Source organism: Heptranchias perlo, chromosome 4, assembly GCF_035084215.1.
Source record: "Heptranchias perlo isolate sHepPer1 chromosome 4, sHepPer1.hap1, whole genome shotgun sequence".
Classification (NCBI taxonomy): Eukaryota; Metazoa; Chordata; class Chondrichthyes; order Hexanchiformes; family Hexanchidae; genus Heptranchias; species Heptranchias perlo.
Genome location: NC_090328.1, coordinates 119,697,903 through 119,718,276, shown reverse-complemented (window position 1 = coordinate 119,718,276; position 20,374 = coordinate 119,697,903). Strand labels below are relative to the sequence as shown.

The window sequence follows — 20,374 nt, the reverse complement described above, 5'->3', positions numbered from 1 at the left end:
TTGGTGGAAGTTTGCTTTGAGAAACTTACTGCACTTCAATTTTTAAATAGAATCATAGAATGATACAGCACAGGTGGCCACCGTTCAGCCCATCATGCCTGTGCCGGCTCTTTGAAAGAGCTGTCTACTAAGTCCCATTCTCCTGCCCCTCCCTTAGGCCCTGCAAAATTTTCCCCTTCAAGTATTTATCCAATTCCCTTTTGAAAGTTATTATTGAATCTGCTTCCACTGCCCTTTCAGGCAGCGCATTCCAGATCATCATAACTCGCTGCGTAAAGAAAATTCTCATCTCACCCCTGGTTCTTCTGCCAATTACCTTAAATCTGTGTCTTCTGGTTACCAAGCCTCCTGCCAGTGGAAACAGTTTCTCCTTATTTACACCATCAAAACCCTTCATGATTTTGAACACCTATTAAATCTCCCCTTAATCTTCTCTGCATTAAAGTTTGTAAAATTTTTAAAAATTGTAACATTTGTTGTTCGTATTCCATCTTTGAGACAGTGGCAATCAAAATGTGAACAGAAATTATGTAATTTTTAAATGATCAAATTAACTATAGTGGGAAGGATTATAGCCCACCTTTATAAAAAGTGTACACGTAATATGTCAAATATATTTTTTTTTATATTCATTCATAGGATGTGGGCGTCGCTGGCGAGGCCAGCATTTATTCCCCATCCCTAATTGCCCTTGAGACGGTGGTGGTGAGCCACCTTCTTGAACCGCTGCAGTCCGTGTGGTGAAGGTTCTCCCACAGTGCTGTTAGGGAGTTCCAGGATTATGACCCAGCGACAATGAAGGAACGGCGATATATTTCCAAGTTGGGATGGTGTGTGACTTGGAGGGGAACGTGCAGGTGGTGTTGTTCCCATGTGCCTGCTGCTCTTGTCCTTCTAGGTGGTAGAGGTCGCGGGTTTGGGAGGTGCTGTCGAAGAAGCCTTGGCGAGTTGCTGCAGTGCATCCTGTGAATGGTACACACTGCAGCCACGGTGCGCCGGTGGGTGAAGTGAGTGAATGTCTAGGGTGGTGGATGGGGTGCCAATCAAGCAGGCTGCTTTGTCCTGGATGGTGTCGAGCTTCTTGAGTGTTGTTGGAGCTGCACTCATCCAGGCAAATGGAGAGTATTCCATCACACTCCTGACTTGTGCCTTGTAGATGGTGGAAAGGCTTTGGGGAGTCAGGAGGTGAGTTGCTCCCTGCAGGCTACCCAGCCTCTGACATGCTCTTGTAGCCACAGTATTTACATGGCTGGTCCAGTTAAGTTTCTGGTCAATGGTGACCCCCAGGATGTTGATGGTGGGGGATTCGGCAATGGTAATGCCGTTGAATGTCAAGGGGAGGCGGTTAGACTCTCTCTTGTTGGAAATGGTCATTGCCTGGCACTTGTCTGGCGCAAATGTTACTTGCCACTCATCAGCCCAAGCCTGGATGTTGTCCAGGTCTTGCTGCATGTGGGCACAGACTGCTTCATTATCTGAGGGGTTGCGAATGGATCTGAACATTGTGCAATCATCAGCGAACATCCCCATTTCTGATCTTATGATGGAAGGAAGGTCATTGATGAAGCAGCTGAAGATGGTTGGGCCAAGGACACTGCCCTGAGGAACTCCTGCAGCAATGTTCTGGTGCTGAGATGATTGGCCTCCAACAACCACTACCATCTTCCTTTGCGCTAGGTATGACTCCAGCCACTGGAGAGTTTTCCCCCTGATTCCCACTGACTTCAATTTTACTCGGGCTCCTTGGTGCCATACTCGGTCAAATGATGTCAAGGGCAGTCACTCTCACCTCACCTCTGGAATTCAGCTCTTTTGTCCATGTTTGGACCCGGAGTGGTCCCGGCGGAACCCAAACTGAGCATCGGTGAGCAGGTTATTGGTGAGTAACTGCTGCTTGATAGCACTGTCGACGACACCTTCCAACACTTTGCTGATGATCGAGAGTAGACTGATGGGGCAGTAACTGGCTGGATTGGATTTATCCTGCTTTTTGTGGACAGGACATACCTGGGCAATTTTCCACATTGTCAGGTAGATGCCAGTGTTGTAGCTGTACTGGAACAGCTTGGCTAGAGGCGCAATTAGTTCTGGAGCACAAGTCTTCAGCACTACAGCCGGGATGTTGTCGGGGCCCATAGCCTTTGCTGTATCCAGTGTACTCAGCCGTTTCTTGATATCACGTGGAGTGAATTGAATTAGCTGGAGACTGGCTTCTGTGATGGTGGGGATATCGGGAGGAGGCCGAGATTGATCATCCACTCGGCACTTCTGGCTGAAGATGGTTGTAAACGCTTTAGCCTTGTCTTTTGCACACACGTGCTGGACTCCGCCATCATTGAGGATGGGGTTGTTTACAGAGCCTCCTCCCGTTAGTTGTTTAATTGTCCACCACCATTCACGACTAGATGTGGCAGGACTGCAGAGCTTTGATCTGATCCGTTGGTTGTGGAATTGCTTAGCTCTGTCTATAGCATGTTGCTTCCGCTGTTTAGCATGCACGTAGTCCTGAGTTGTAGCTTCACCAGGTTGGCACCTCATTTTTAGGTACGCTTGGTGCTGCTCCTGGCATGTTCTTCTGCACTCCTCATTGAACCAGGGTTGATCCCCTAGCTTGTTGGTAATGGTAGAGTGAGGAATATGCTGGGCCATGAGGTTACAGATTGTGCTGGAATACAATTCTGCTGCTGCTGATGGCCCACAGCGCCTCATGGATGCCCAGTTTTGAGCTGCTAGATCTGTTCTAAATTTATCCCATTGAGCACGGCGATAGTGCCACACAACACGTTGGATGGTGTCCTCAGTGCGAAGACGGGACTTTGTCTCCACGAGGACTATGCGGTGGTCACTCCTACCAATACTGTCATGGACAGATGCATTTGCGACAGGTAGATTGGTGAGGACGAGGTCACGTAAGTTTTTCCCTCGTGTTGGTTCGCTCACCACCTGCCGCAGGCCCAGTCTGGCTGCTATGTCCTTCAGGACTCCGCCAGCTCGGTCAGTAGTGGTGCTACTGAGCCACTCTTGGTGATGGACATTGAACTCCCCCACCCAGAGTTCATTCTGTGCCCTTGCTACCCTCAGTGCTTCCTCCAAGTGGTGATCAACATGGAGGAGGACTGATTCATCAGCTGAGGGAGGGCAGTAGGTGGTAATCAGCAGGAGGTTTCCTTGCCCATGTTTGACCTGATGCCATGAGTTTTCATGGGGTCCAGAGTCAATGTTGAGGACTCCCAGGGCCACTCCCTCCTGACTGTATATCACTGTGCTGCCACCTCTCGTCGGTCTGCCCTGCCGGTGGGACAGGACATACCTAGGGATGGTGATGGAAGAGTCTGGGACGTTGGCTGAAAGGTATGATTCTGTGAGTATGGCTATGTCAGGCTGTTGCTTGACTAGTCTGTGGGACAGCTCTCCCAATTTTGGTACAAGTTCCCAGATGTTAGTGAGGAGGACTTTGCAGGGTCGACTGGGCTTGGTTTGCCTTTGTCGTGTCCGGTGCCTAGTGGTCCGTCCGGTTTTATTCTTGTTATAACTTTTTTTTTTAAGCGAGATTGTACAACTGAGTGGCTTGCTAGGCCATTTCAGAGGGCAATTAAAAATCAACCACATTGCTGTAGGCCAGACCGGGTAAGGACGGCAGATTTCCTTCCCTGAAGGACATTAGTGAACCAGATGGGTTTTTATGACAATCCGGTAGTTTCATGGCCACCATTACAGATACTCGTATTTTAATTCCAGATTTTATTTAAAGAAGTTAACTCAATACGAAAGCATTGTAATTAATATCCAGGTAGAACTTCACTGCTTTTAATTTTTAAAAAAATCGGCAATCATAATTAATGAATCTGAAGAAGTCCATATTTGGATTCAGTATTAGATTTCAGCTGAAACGTGTCCAAAATGGAGCTTAAACATCTTCAAAGTTGCAGTTTGTATTGAAGTAGCCCAGTTTGACAGCTAAAGCAATAGTAGTGAATGTGTACCTGTATACTGGCTGGGAATGTCTCTGCAGCCTGCCTGGACCGCAATAAGTGAGGGAGAATCTTCAGTTTAACTCTGGTGCTAACTGGCTCCCGTTTTAGCTCGGGCTTCAACGCTGCTCCCTGTAAAAGATTATCATGCATTTCTGTTAAGAGTAGAACTGTAAATTCAAATAAACTGCAATAAAGTTTATACATGATATATATGGGGGGAAAAGCAGCTTATGTAAATAAGTTTTACTTATAGTAACATCTGGGGCCCTAAAAAGGGAGATTTCTTAAGAAATGTTAGACATACCTGTAACAGCACAAGGTCTGTGCTAAATTAATTGATCTGAGCTAGGATGGTAGAAGGGAAGGGCAGAGCAGAAGACAAGAAGTCTTCAGAAACATCCTTTTCCTCTGCTGCAGGTGTACAATTCCATAGGTGCTGACTGCCCTCCAGTGATTTGCCAAAAAGTAATTATTCTTCATTGGAGAGCCTAGACAGTGATTATTGGCAGGTGATTGGACTGAATGGAGAGGGGGGCAACATAGCCAAGCTCAAGTGTATCCTCACTCATGGTACACACAGACACATACCCTCTGGATAATGATTAAAATGAGGAGCCCAGGCGGCTTTTCCCTTCCTGATGCCAACTGTAGAATCCCTTCTGCCATGCTAGCTGAGATCAGTTAATTTAGCACAGGCCAAACGTGATCCATATAACGCGAGGCTGTGCATTTATCCTCTAAGCCAGTGAGGAAGTTGGAAAGGCACAACACATTTCTATCAAGGTATTTTTTGCAACCATTTAGTCTGGGAAATATTTCAAAATGATTCTACAATCACAGGACCACCCCCCCACCCCGACAGAGATGTAAACCATACTTTCAATCTTTGGGCATCCACTCCCATCCAGAACATTCCATCCCCTGGTACTTCACACAAGTAATAGTCTTCATGTATGAATAGGGACAGTGAGAACAGAGAGTGTATTTGATGAGAGAGTGTTAATTGTATCCACTTGATTTACATCACCTAGTGTTAATTGTATTCAGGTGGTGTGCATCAATTGGGGACTCTCTTGTATCCATATATAAGAGAACTTATCTCGGGTGTGTAATGTGGATCGCTGTAAAAAAAGCTTGGAAGCAACTGAAGATCAGGCTCTAGTATTCTATCCTTCACCATTGGCCTATCCAGGGCACCATAGCCGAACCTAATCCTGTCTTCATCCGATCTCCAGGTTTAGTTTCTAGGGAGGGGATTGTCACTGGACAGTGATCAGGAATGATAATCCACTGAGCGCTATCTGGGTACCTATTATGTTTATACTTGAACACTGCTCCTTGAGGCTAATATTTTTAGTTAAAAAGATTCCCTTCTACTTGCAATAACACACTTGAAAAAATAAAATGTTTACAGGCAACAAATATATCCTACACACAAGAGATTCTTAGGAGTCACTATAAAGTAATCAGTCCAGATCACATTGTCTACTTAAACTTCCAAAAAGCTTTCAACAAGGTACCGCACAAGAGGCTTCTCCACAAGATCAAAAACTCTGGTACTAGTGTTAATATTGAGCTGGATTGTGAATTGGCTGGAAGGCAGTCAGCAGCAAGTAGTTATAGATGGATATGGATCTGTTTGGAGATCGGTCACCAGGGCTGTCCTGCAGGGATTGGTGTTGGGACCGTTGCTCTTTACTATCTTTATTAATGATGTAGATGCAGGTGTTGGGGGCACGATCTGCAATTTGCAGACGACACTGAAATCTGTGCGTGTGTTAGGACTGTAGACGATGCTCAACTGCTTCAGGCAGATCTGGATATGTTGGGGGATTGGGCTTGTGACTGGCAAATGATGATTAGCTTGGAAAAGTACAGTTCATGCATGTGGGCAGTGTGAATGCTGAACATGCATACATCCTTCAAGGAAAAGCATTAAAGCAGAAAGAGAAAGATCTGGGCGCTCTAGTGTATAGAACGCCCAAAGAGCGCTATTCAAGAAAGGAGGGAGAAAAAGAAAAGGGAACAACGGGCCAGTTAGCCTGACATCAGTAATAGGGAAAATGCAAGAATTTATTATTAAGGGCGTAGTAAAAGGGCACTTAGAAAATCATAATATGATTAGGCAGAGTCAACATGGTTTTATGAAAGGCAAATCGTGCTTGACAAATCTAAGAGTTTTTTGAGGGTGTAACTAACAGAGTAGATAAGGGGGCAGCAGTGGATGTAGTATATTTAGATTTTCAAAAGGCATTCGATAAGGTGCCAAATAAGAGGTTGTTACATAAGATTAGGGCTTATGGAATTGAGGGTAACATATTAGCAGGGCTAGAGGATTGGTTAACAGACAAAACAGAGAGTAGGAATAAATGGGTCATTTTCGGGTTGGCAGGTTGTAACCAGTGGGGTGCCGCAGGGATTGGTGCTTGGGCTTCAGCTATTTACAATCTATATTAATGACTTAGATGAAGGGACCGAGTGTATTGTATCCAAGTTTGCTGACAATACAAAGCTAGGTGGGAAAGTAAGCTGTGAGGAGGATGCAAAGAGTCTGCAAAGGGATATCGACAGGTTAGATGCTGAGAGGATGTTTCCCCTGGCTGGAGAGTCTAGAACTAGAGGACATAGTCTCAGGATAAGGGGTAGGACATTTAGTACTGAGATGAGAAGGAATTTTTTCACTCAGAGGGTCGTGAATATTTGGAATTCTCTACTCCAGAAGGCTGTGGATGCTCAGTCGTTGAGTAAATTCAAGACTGAGATCGATATATTTTTGGGCTCTAAAGGAATTAAGGGATTTGGGCATTGGCGGGAAAGTGGAGTTGAGGTCGAAGATCAGCCATGATCTTACTGAATGGCGGAGCAGGCTCGAGGGGCCGTATGGCCTACTCCTGCTCCTATCTCTAAAGATTCATGAACAATGCCGTAAAGCGATAGCTGGAACAAATAGGGTGTTGACTGCAATTGACTATAAGACAAAGCAAGGTCTTATACAAGGACAAAATAGTATGGTCAGGCCTCTGTTGGAATACTGTGTCTAGTTTTGGTCGTCTCACATGGTGGGTGATATTGAGGCTTTGGAAAAGGAGCAGAGGAGGGTCAATAGACTAATATCCAGCATTTGAGTCACCAAGATAGGCTAAAAGAGTTGGGACTACACTTTAGAGAAGCATAGACTTAGGGGTGATCTGATCGAGGTTTATAAGATGATGATGGGAATAGATCGTTTTCGAATTGACAGTTTGTTCCAATTAAATAGGATAGGGAGGACAAGGGGTCACAATTTTAAGTTGTATAAGGCCAGATCTGGGTTAAAAGGCAGGAGGTGGTTCTTTTCCCAGAGAACAGTGGACCTCTGGAACAGGCTGCTGGCTTGTGTGGTGGATGCAAAGTCACTGAATTCCTTCAAGCAAGAGCTGGATTTGTTTCTGGCTGGGGCGGAGATCACCTCGTACAGAAGGTAGGTAATGAATAGAATTATCAGGGTCAGAGTGATCTCTGGACTAGGTTTGATCACCTAAGGTGGTGAGAGGAATTTCCCAGATTTTCCCCTCCAAATTGGCCTGGGTTTTTATCTGATTTTTCGCCTCCCCCAGGAGATAACGTGATTTGGGTGTGGTGAAGAGTGTATATATTGTGATAAATAAAGTATCACAATTGTGTGGGACAGGCTGGATGGACCAGAGGCTCTTTCCCTGTCCGTCATTGTTCGTAACATTAAATCACAAAAATAAACCATAGCCTTTATTTTATAGCTGACATTTGTGGGTGAGATGAAATTATTGCTCCATAATTCACTCCCATATGAACAAGGTGCCAGAAGATGACTGCCTACCCTGGAATTATACTCCAGCATCAGAGCTTTCAGGAGAGAAAACAGGAGGGGAAAAGGAAAAGGATACTGATCAATGGCAATAGCTCTAATCGACTACCTGTGACTGCTGGAGAATCTTGGGGACTGCTGCTGTTCAAAGTGGTCGAGCCTATTTAAATAATCAGTTTCTCCAACATATTTATTTGTGCAAGATATTCTATGTGATTTTCCCATTTTCATCACTCTGATGGGCCTGGACTCACTAGGTGAACAGAGCAGTCTGACACTCACTGCCTAGGTTATTGAATTCAATTCATCAGACTATTTAACTTAATTTAATAAATAAGGAAATCACAGGGAATCAAAAAAAATCAATTTTGGAGTGACATCATTCATTTGTACACTGCTCGTTTTTCATGCTTTCACTTAAATGGGCTCCGCTGTATTCACGATTTTTATAAAGGTATTGAAAGTACAGAATCTAAGTTATCAGCTTTACAGGATGCATGGAATTCAGGATGCCTGAAGGAAAGATAAAGCAGCAAACTAAACAAACTTACCTCCTTTGTTTTCAGTGGTATGTCCCCCAGGTAAATCTTGTACAGTTTATTGATAATAATAGGATTGTTCCAGTCAATTATACTGTGAAAGGTTTAAAAACATTAATTTTTTATATTGCACATACTATTGCTCATTAATCTCTACTACTCTGCATTAAAACAGCTTGGCAAATCCAATTAATTGACATCTCAGAATGTTAGAAAATTAAGATAAAATTATTAGGTGCACCTGTGAATTAATGCAGTAACTGCAATCAACATGAAAATATCTTTTGACATTATTAAAAGTACAATGTTTTTTTTAAAAAAAAGTTACGAGCAGTTAAGAGATGACCAGCAAAAGGTCACAACATACAAATTAAGCAATGGGTTTTCTCTCTCACACCTGTCCCTGTAATAGGATGGAAGAGTGAATGAAGAGGAGCCGCCTCATGTTGGCCTCCCGGTGCCATCTCAAGCCAATGGGACAACCAGTGGCCTGATTCTAGGTACCAGTAGGCTGTAACAAACATCAAGTTGGGCAGAGCTAGGAGATTGTAGCTCTCACACCTGGTTTAGTACCAGTCTAGTCATGAAAACCTCAGTGAGAGAAATCTACTTGTGGGGACGTATATTATAAAAGCTGCTGTATTACATAAAATCTACAGCACAGATAAAGGCCATTCGACCCAACTGATCTTTGCCAGTATTTACACTTTGCATGAGCCTCCTTCCACTCCAATTACCTCTTCAAATCGCCCTCAAGCCTCCCCTTAAATGGGTCAATGCTATCTGCTTCAACCACTCCATGCAACACCGAGGAGTTCTTCCATCTTGTATTTGCTCCCATATAATTCATGACTTTTAACAGGTAAAAGCTAAACTAACACACTGTCAGCACAAATTCATGTTTTTGTTATTTTTTTAAAAACTCAGCCAAGTACTCTCATGCACTTTCTAAACTAAAGAGAAATTGTCCAGCGGTTCCCATCCCATCACCATTCTCACACCTCCACTCAGTTATAACTTTACTGAGGTACAGGATCATAGGTGTAGGCAGTCTCTCTAACCTCACCAGGGGCACAGCCTTCATGTGTAAGCCTGTATAGTGTAAGCAGGTCATGCAACAATGTGGGAGGGGGCACCTTAGCCAAACCCAGGCCCATTCCTGTCCTCACGTTACAGCAGAGATCACTAAATAGCAATCAGGAGTCAAAAACTGTAGATAACTTTCCCCTTTGTTGGTTCATTCACTCCTTAATTTTATCTGTTACAACAAGTCACAAAGGACAACTCAAAGAGATTAGATCTTAAATAACAAATAGAACATGACTTCATCAAATGAAACACTAGGTACCCTACCCTTCATATGATTAGAATGTATACCCCCTCTCCCAATTTATAACTATAATTTATGATTTTCTTAGAAGCTGATAACGGCCCTTCTTAGCAGAATCTACATTAATGAACTGAGTGATTTATGGCATCAGCTGAACTAGAGGGTTATAGTGCACACTTACCAATTCATGCCACTAACCAAAAATCATAGCACATCAAAAAAATTAATTGCTTCAGACCATGTCAATACAAGGAGCTATATACATGGAAGTATTATTCTATGTGTTATCTCTACTGATGCTCCAAAGTGTCCTTCTACATTTAATTGCTGTACACTAACAATTTCTAATCTCATTTAAAAAAAACAGAATAAAAAGACAACACTGCAGTTGCAAAACATTGTTAACTTTTGAGCTATGAAGTTTATATTGTTCTACTCTGCTGATGCATTTGAAAAGTGTATGTATGTAGCTAGCAAAGTTGACAGCAGATTTGAATCCTGACATACTGCATCATGGAGCAACAAGCTGCAACGTGAATCCTCCAAATGTTGAATTGCCAAACTCAATTGTTCTGGTATGAGCAACACAGAGCACTGGCTGGCTTCCCAGAAGGTGGGCCCAAAATAGGGGTAGAGTGTACTCAAGCCGCTATTGTGCCCCTTTTAGTCAACTTCAGAACAGCATTGGTGAGAGTGAGCTGCCCACTCTACTGAGCAGAGTTCGTCTGTGAATAGTACAGACAGAAGGGAAAAACATGTTTATTTTCAATCTACCGCAATAACATACATGACTTTCAGTTTTAAGAAAATTTCTTTCGATAGTAATGAAACTATGTAAAAAAAAACATTACTGATAATATAAAAAGAATCCTTCATGAATTCTAAATGGACAGATATTAAGTATTGGGTCTAGAAAGCTTTAAAAGGGAAAGCCTCAATTCTTACCTTTGCCTGCTTTTCACCTCCATGTCTGCAGCAGTTGCCACACTGTGCCGCGTGTCACTCGATGCTACCACCTGATGAACAATTGCTTCATTTTCCGGTACCTGCTCCGCTTCAATGAATTTCACAATACCCAATTTGCACTATTTTCAGAAATTAATTAGGATTAATCAGTCTATTTGTAAGTAGTCTTTTTCTTCCCCCCCACCCCCCCAAAATCACCAAAGAAACATTTTTAAAATTACCAGTGTATCAATGTTAACCCTAACGATCGGCTAAAGTGCTGATAATCTGTATTGTCACGCAAGTACATACTTATGGATTTTTAAAATTATACATTTATATTAAAAATCTTATGACTGGACTTAGTGTTGTCGCATTTTTGTCACACTCTGCATCAATTCCCCCCACCCCCCATTATAAATTGCCATGTAAACTTGTCGGGTTCTAACTGGCAGTGTAGCTACATGCATAGTCTGAACCTTTTCAGAGCCCCTCTCTAGAAATTTTCAGAGTCCACCCGCCATCTTTTTTTCAGGTTGGTTTTACTTTAAAATTTTATCTTTTTAAAAAAAAAGTTTTGTTTACATTTTTAATTTTAAACACACATTTTTTTCCCCACCTTGGTGCCTTTCAACTTCCTCTCGCCCCTCCAAAATTTCAAAATAAATCTGGCACCTACTCTTGGGGCCTTTCCACTGGCTTATAAGCTTATTTTAAATTTGGAAAAAAATGTGGATATAACCATATACTGCCCCACTCCAAGTGTTTCTGATTCTTAAACATATAAATGAATATTCAGTAATATAGGATTGTGTGCGCTGCTCCCTCTGTAGGCTCCGACAGCACCACAATTCTATGCCTCCATACGCCAGTCCAGATTCCGTGTGGCTGTCATCTGGTACCTACTGCTGAAGCAAGTATATCTGGCTCCAGACCCGGCTCCCGATTTGACTATACTGGCTACTTTCTTACCCCTACCCACCCCACAATGGTATTTCTGATAGCGACGCTACCTCTTAATGCAGCCGGCCTGGCCCCTCACCAACGCTGCCAATATTTGCACACAAGACCCATAGCCATGGCCATTTTGTGGAGATGCATGAATGGGTCCAGGATGAGAGCTCTTTTAAAAAAAAATATATAAAAAGCAGCTACCGGGGTGTGGGGGGGGGCGTAATTACAATGCAACAAGTTTGTATAAGTAGTTTCCATTAAGAATGTGGACATGGGAATTTATCATGGAAATATAAAAATGACAGATTGTATGACTTTAAACGGAGACTCAACTACATCTGTGCACTTTGGTCTAATTATCGCCTGCCCTCTAACTCTACTTCACCTGAACACTACATTTGGTCTCGACACCCTGTGTGCAATGCCATGGGAGACTGACTAGTTTTAAATTACAAATGTCTTAAACAATGTCAAATCTATGCGTGATTTTCAAAACAATTTCCACAATTGTCACCAGGTTCTTCAAATCAGTTGTAATCACTGATACTCCATTTTGATTTGCTGCCAACTACAAGATCACCAGAGACAACCCAGTGCCATCAGAGGAACAAAGGCTCTCATTGGCAAAAATGTTGCCTGGTACTTCTGACTGCTTTGTGTCACCAGCTGTAAATTTAACAGCAGTGGCTGAGGGCCGATTTGAGGCTGGCCTTGAGTACTCACCTCTTGTCCCACCTGTACAGGCCAGCAGTGTGCTTTTTAGCATCGCCAGACTTTGAAGACCTTCCCCAACATCACGGAAGGTTCATTGCCAGACTGACACAGTTGTAAACTAAGCAGCTGCAAGAATTGCATTTGCACAGTTGCTTTAAACTTTGGAATGACATGGACAAATCTAATGTATGCACATTTATCTATTGCTGCCAAGTCTATCTTGCAGTATAAATGTAAGCAGTTCTGTGACACAAACATGAGACAAGGAAATTAATATGGCAGTTTGAAGAGTGTCTACATTCAAAGAGTCGAACCTTTTTAATCAAAAAATTGTCAGAAAATACCCCAACTTTTTTTTAAAAAATGGATATACCTCACCTGGTTTGGTTATCTCAAATACTTTTACAAAAAAAATTCAGACAATCTTAAAAAAAGTTTTGGCACACTATTTAGGTTGGTCTCCTCTAAAACCACATACAGGTTTTGGAACTCATCTTCCTCCACTGAGCAGTTCTTGGATGAGCATTTAGATGGAGCATTGCATTGCAAGCAGATTGCTCCTATTTTGGGGAACTGGGGGACGGGGGCTTTAGGAACAAGAGAGAAAAACTAAGACAACCAGATTAGTTCCATCAATGCATACCTCAAATTAGTCAGTATTGCAATTTATTTGCTCGTTATCACTGATACAAATTCTTTACCTGCTCTAGCTGTTCAGGCGTCCATGGGTTATCACCAACAACACGTTTAGCTGCATACGAGCTCAAGCCCGGTGGGGGCTGAGCAATACCACCACTACTGACACCCTGCTGCGGGCCTTGGCTCGGTCGATTTTGGGGCTCACTCAACACAAACCTGAAACAAGAACCAATTGTAAGATGCAACATAAATTATTTATTTCCAGTAGCCTTTGCTATAACATGTCGAGATAGCAGCAGGATTACAGAGAACCATAATAAGCTACTTAGATTCAACAGGCAACTTGATCACTTTACAAGATGCAAGCGTGTTTATTGTTCATTCCAAAAAACAAAAGCTCTTAGAAGCTTTTGCCTTATGCCTGCAACCATATACGCAGTGCTCAGTGCAAGTTAAATGCTCACCAAATCTGAAATGCGCTTTAGTGAAATATTTCAGTTTGATTGTTTCAAAAAAAAACTTCTCTCAAATTCCCCAAAGATGCAACGCTCAAAATATGGCTTTTACAGCACAGTCAAATCTACAACGGTTTAGGATCTGTCCCACGATCCCAGCTGAGTGCAATAACCCAGACAAAATACTCATTCCTCAGATGTTACCATAGGTAAATGCACAATGCAACAATCAAACTGAAATATTTCTCTAAAGCACATTTCAGATTTGGTGAGCATTTAACTTGCACTAAGCACTACATATATGGTTGCAGGCATAAGGCAAAAGATTTAGAAAAATCAAGCTGCCTTGGAATCTGTTCCTTCTACACGCAAAGGGTGGCAGAAGTTTGGAACACTCTTCCACAAACGGTAGTTGATGCTAACTCAATTATTTATTTTAAATCCAAGATTGATAGATTTTTGTTAACCAATAGTATTAAGGGATATGGGGTTGCGGCAGGTATATGGAGTTAGGTCACAGGTCAGCAATGATCTAACTAAATGGCGGAACAGAGTCGAGGGGTTGAATGGCCTACTGCTGTTCCTATGTTCCACTGTATAGTGTAGTACTAGGCCACATGCAGCAAGAGTTAGTTGATCTGTTATGACAGCAGTTCAGTGCACAACTGCAGCGTCACAAGAGTTTTTGTTGCTTACGGCAGCTTTCAGTTACAATAGGAACACAAGAGGCAACGCAGCAGGACTATTCTGTATCAATCCAAAAAATCCTCAGTGTGCCAGCAATGAAGATTCATACACCAACTTTGCCTGTTGGACTATCTGATAAAGAATACTGTCACTTGGAATTCAAAAGTTTAAATGTATAAAAACCATTACTAAGACTTGCATTTATATAGCACCTTTCACAACCTCAGGATGTCCCAAAGTGCTTTACAGCCAATGAAGTTTTTTTTTGCAGTGTAGTCACTGTTGCACTGTAGGAAACCCGGCAGCCAATTTGCGCACAGGAAGCTCCCACAAACAGAAATGTGATAACGACTGGATAATCTGTTTTAGTGGTGTTGGTTGAGGGATAAATGATGGCCAGGACACCAGGGAGTATTCCCCTGCTCTTCTTCGAAATAGTGCCATGGGATCTTTTACCTGAGGGGGCAGATGGGGCCTCGGTTTTAATGTCTTATCCGAAAGATGGCACCTCTGACAGTACAGCACTCCCTCAGTACCGCACTGGAGTATCTGCCTAGATTTTGTGCTCAAGTCCCTGGAGTTGGACTTGAACCCACAACTTTCCGACTCAGAGATGACATTTGGTGCGGAGAGTTGTTGAAGCACATCAGATTGTGGTAAATCTTTTCAATAGAATTATGCAAGTAGAACTGGAAATAAACAGACATCCAGTATTAACTTTGCGATTAGTACTGAGACTGCTCTATTTTGTAACCTGTGGAGCATAAACACCGGCCTGGACTGAATGACCTGTTTCTGTGCTGTACATTCTACGTAATTGCAATGTGGACACACTAGAATTGCTCAAATACTTAAGAGGTATTCAAATACTGGATATTTAAATACTTTGTATTTTAGTGGAAAAAGGAAACTAAGTGGAAGAGAAGGCTATGTTTCCCTGCACTATCCATATTGTACTAATGAGCAAGTACCAGTTTTAATGATTTCCAGCAAGTAAACAGACTTCATCTGGAGGCAGGGGGGAGGGGAGAACCTTTACATACATACCCATAAGGCATCAACAGAACGTCCAACATAAAGTCTAATAACTGCTGAACAATCTTTGGTTTCTCTCCCAAGTTGAAAAGAGATGTTCCTTTGGTAATTTCCGCTGGGTATTTCACATGATACAGTGTTGGAATAAGCAACTGCATTAGGCTGGAAGACAGAACAATCACAAAGATTTGATCTGGTTTGCAATTATGCAAAACATATTTATTAAAGTTTTCTTTCAATGTGCAGCAGACGCATTTAAACTTACACATGCATTGCAAAACTTTTAAAAACTATTTGGTAAACTTTTTTTAAAAAAATGTTAAGACCGATTCATACTGAGAGCACTCAATTTTTTGTTTAAAAACTATTCAGAATTGAAATCTTAGAAACCTGTAAGCTGATTGTTATATGTTAACAGGCTATTATGTGGGTAGCGTTGACAAGCTGATGGTACTGTGCCGATATAAATTATGGAGCTGTAACTACCAAAACTAAAAATCACAGGGAACTATAACCTTGGTGACATGCTGATAATTTATCAAGTGAAGATACCATGACAATTCAGCAGACCAGATTGCCCCAATGGACAAATAAGTTCAGAAGAGATTATATTAGAGTGTTGATGTTCCAAAATTTAGTAACTTTGATCCTGGTCAAATTAATGTTATTAATCCACGAATGCCAATTTATCACAAGCTAAATTTATATTTAAGTCAAATTATGTTTATAATTTGAGTATTCTGACAGTTTGGACAAAATTATAGGCAATACAACAACACTTCCTCTCTTAACATTCTAGGGTACACCACACAGAATGATAGTATTCCATCTCTAAGTCTGCAGGAAGAACAAACTTGGAGTTACTAAATACTATATTTGATCCTGTACAATCTATTTACCAGCTGAAGCTATAGTTTTATGAACAACCATCAACAATTTAAAAGATTTTAAAAAAAATCAGGAAAGAAAGTATTGTCCATTGCATATTTCAATATTTGTTAGAAAGGAAGAAAGAAAAAGTTGCATTTGGATAGCAGCATATTGTGTCCTCAGGAAGTTCCAAAGCACTTCACATCCGATGAATTACTTATAAAGTGTAGATATGTGGGCAAATGTTGCTATCAATTATGTGCACAGCAACAAACAGTAAATGGGACGAATGAGCAATTAATCTTTTTCTATGGTGGTGTTGGTTGAGGGACGATTTTTGGCCAGAACACCAGAACGCCATGCTATTCTTTGAATAACGCAATGGAATCAATGGATTCATCTCTACCTGAACAGGGAGATGAGAAATTAATTTAACATATAATCAGATTGACAGCATCTCTGACAATGCAGCATTCTCTCTGTACTGCACTTATGTTTGTAACTTGAGCACATAATCTGAATTAAGAGGCAAAAGTACTATTAACTAAGCCAAGCTGACATTTAGGTGGCCATTTTCAACATGCCTTATTTGAAAACCCTTAAAGTATAAAAAAGAAGAAAACATGCATTTATATATAGCATTTAATGTAGCTGTTTTTGGTTTTTTGGGGGGGGGGGGGAGGGTGGGACAAAAACTATTTTGGGAAAGTTAGGAAATATGAAAGCTCGGGTAAAAAGATGGGTTTTGAGAAGGTTTTTAAGCAGGCGGGGAGAGAAATGAGAAGTAATTCTTACATTTAATTTTAAGCAATTTTCACGATCCTAAAAAAATTATGCATTTCCTCACCACGATTCGCTCATTAACTTAATAAAGCCTGAAGCTTTGTCAGAAATCTACAGTTCACTAAAGGAATTGGATTTTAAAACAATTTAAGGTAAGAGACCTTATCTAAGTCCTGATGCAGATATCATGAGTAATGAGGATAATCGACCTGCTCCTTTATTATCTTCTCACCTCCCCTCTCAAAACAATCTGGTATGAATGAAAAATAGACAAAACCAAAACTACAGAATTGCGTTCATGCCTTCTAGATGCATCAATGGATTTAAAAGGTATTGCAGATTGGTTACTTTTTAATACATGGTCATTCAATATCCATAGCCAAGTAAACAGGGAACATTTATAGGCATTGTTTTCTTAAGCTTTTAATTTCTTAAATATATTTGGTATCATTTTAAGGAATTCTGGTAAAACAATGTCTTTTTAAAAGCCATTGAATTGGCACTAACCTTTGCTAATAAGAATTTTCTCAGTCAGGGTTCAATCATTATTTATATACAAAGCTTGGATAATAATGAATACCTGTCTTGCTGTGGCTGAGGTTTGCTTTCCATCGCAGTAACCAAGGAAGGTGCCAATTCACATTGTTTCTCCACAGATAAACGGGGATAGCCCATCTTGATGTATATTATTGTAAAATTCTGGGGTTCAAAAAATACAGACTTCATTACAGAGGTGCATTTGATAAGGTGTATAATACTACTTCGATAAACTCCTCTCTGTTGACAAGATCCAGAGGTTCCCCAAACTTGCTTTTAATGAATAAGCATCATAGTTGCCTCACTAAAATAAAGATCCACACTGCCAGATATGAATGAGTAGAGCAGAGCACTTGTTCTTTTCCTGTTCAAGTCCAGGTAATCTCACTTTCAAAAAAAAAAATCAATGTATGTCAGGAAATTGAACATTTTTCCATTTTTGCCACACAATGTCAGCTTCAAGTATTCCCAAGTCAGGTATATCAAAGGCATTAATCTTAACCGCAAAAGGATATTCCTGGGTCAATGTTAATTCTTCAACGTTGGTCATCCAATTCTAACCACCCCCCCCCCCCCGCCCCCCAAAACCTCTCCCAGATTTTTCTTCCCATCTCTCCAACTCTCTGACTTTTTTCTGGGCACAGTTCCACTGGCTGGTAGTCCTTTGGTGCCTCGTTTCAAATAGCTATTCTTCACGTGAGCCAAGGCAGTGAGTATCAGCGGGCTATTTGGTTGTGGAGGGCATACCAGCCGAGCCCAATCCTATTCTCACCCAACATCCACACACTGCACTTTCCAGCAGGGGCGACTGGCTAGAAATCAGGAGCATGCATGTTGGCTGATTTCCCCCTGTCTAGTGCAGATGAACAGAGGCCAATTGTAGTGCACCAACTGCTGTCCCACCTTAGACAGCTAAATAATCACTGACCAGGGATCAAACTTGGCAATGCCTTTGCCAAGTAGGCCATTGGGAAGCTCATTATGGCCAACTCTAGATTGTTGATTGGTGCTCTGGCAAGGAGTGGGATACTTTTCATTCGAACAGTTTAACTGGATTCAAATTCACATCCCAGAAGAGGAAAAAAAACACTGCATTGTCCCTTCCTTTTTCCTTAATCAGAATGACTTTAGTCAGATTGACTTAATTTCTCATCAATCAATAAGTGTTTTACTAATATTTTTCAATCAGTTTACATCACACCATCTACAAGTTATCCTAAATATCGGTTACATAGTTAAGATTGTGCTAAAAGTAAAATACCACAGCAGTATAGGTAAAACATGTAGTGCATTCATCAGCATAATCAAGGGTGTTATGACATCATTCATCCAGGCAAAGATTACAAACTCTTATTGTCCAACTGGAATGTAATTCAGCCTTCACCAGAATAGTCCTCTGTAAAATCTTTCCTCAAAAGCAACTCATGCCAATTCCTCTGAAGAATCAATCAAAGAATATAGAATCCAATTCAGGTGGAAGATGGTTTCTTTATTAATCCCTTGATATAGGAATCTGTGCCCTCAACAGCCTATGTATTAGCAATCCATTCACACGTTTTAAGCTAGTGTCCATACTCTTTCTGTATCCTGGAATTAAGATATGGAGGCCTTCAGGCATTCAGGTTTCCAGCAACTCTGAATGCCTATTAAGTGCTATATTAAGCAGTTGAATAACCTTGATTCATGGTCCCAGATACCTAGCATCTAATTTCATTTTATCATTCCCACAACCAAGCATCTTCACCTTCTGCACTTTCCTTCCTAGAAACCCTTGGTCACTCTTCCACCATCCCAACTTCCATCTGCCCTTCTCCATGCAACTGTAGCAGATGCAATATCTATCCATTTACCTCCGCCCATACCACTGCTTAGGGATTTCAAATAATCCTATGCGAGATAGTCATTTGCATGTACTCCCTCCAATCTAATACACTGTGTTCACTACTCTTGGTGCAGCCTCCTCTATGCTGGGAAGAGGAAACTCAAATTGGGTGACTGCTTGGTTGAATACCTTTTATTTTTCCACAACTGGGATTCTGATCTGTGGCTCCCCCTTTCATTCCCACTGGAAAGAAGGAAAGAACAACATTTTTTTTTGAAGAAAAACTTGTACCACAGAGTGTACGGTGCCTCCATCTCCTGACTCCTATGGTGCTGCTATATGAATCGCATTGCTCCCTCTTTATTTATGTCCTCAGTTTTGTTTTTTTTCCTCCAGTCTTGTTCCATGTGCAGCATCATGGGAGATGCATTAGATTTTTTTTCAAACCACTGCATATTCACATAACATAGACCCACTTATTCCCCCCGATACATTGTCTGGGTCAATTCATTTCTTTTACATTGTTGGAAACAATAAATCTAAAAATAAAAATCTATGAAAGATAAACCAGGTAGGTACTCACTGTGACAAAGGAAACAGCTGCTGGATCCTGATACTGAACCAGTAGAGTTTCCACTGGTAACTGGATTCTAGGTCGACTCTTAATGCGCTTGTTGAGATGAACTAGCAATTCCATGACCTGAATTCAAACATAGGAGAACAATTACTGTATATACCATGTACATGGGTGACACTAAAAAATAACATTTTTCTAGCAATCCCATCATCTGTTGGCCTGAGGGGACTAGGTACCACTACTGTCTCAAACATCTATGAACTGATCAGTAATTTTCAAGACAATATCATGGTCGTCAGTTTTTGCACCAACTGAATTCAATCTGCAAGTAACCAAATTCATAATAGCTGCGTGAAACAAGCCAATCGGTGGTATAGTGGTTACTGGACTAGCAATCGAGAGGCCTGGATTAATAATCCGAGAACTTGAATTCAAATCCCACCATGGCAGTTTGAGAATCTGAATTCAGTTTTTAAAAATCTGAAAACAGTAAGTTAGCATCAGCAAAAAAAAAGTGACCGAGAAGCTGTCAGGTTGTTGTAAAATCCCAACTGGTTCACTCATGTCCTTTAGGGGAAGGAAACTTACCTCGTCTGGCCTATACGCGACTCCAGTCCCACACCAACGTGGTTGATCTTAACTGCCCTCTGAAATGGCCTACCAAGCCACTAGCTTGTATCAAAAACCGCT

The 20,374-nt window shown here is 41.4% G+C and overlaps 1 protein-coding gene across 1 annotated transcript in view; it reads right to left on the bottom strand.

The window, feature by feature from the left end:
* Window positions 1–20,374, bottom strand: part of ecpas (Ecm29 proteasome adaptor and scaffold) — a 100,764-nt gene that overhangs the window by 68,344 nt on the left and 12,046 nt on the right. The window contains exons 3-9 of the mRNA XM_067983574.1: window positions 19,691–19,807; window positions 17,329–17,447; window positions 15,108–15,257; window positions 12,981–13,134; window positions 10,612–10,751; window positions 8,349–8,430; window positions 3,984–4,103 (exon numbers count right to left, since the gene is read on the bottom strand). Of these exons, the coding sequence (XP_067839675.1) occupies window positions 3,984–4,103; window positions 8,349–8,430; window positions 10,612–10,751; window positions 12,981–13,134; window positions 15,108–15,257; window positions 17,329–17,447; window positions 19,691–19,807 (882 nt within the window). The remainder of the gene's footprint in view (window positions 1–3,983; window positions 4,104–8,348; window positions 8,431–10,611; window positions 10,752–12,980; window positions 13,135–15,107; window positions 15,258–17,328; window positions 17,448–19,690; window positions 19,808–20,374) is intronic.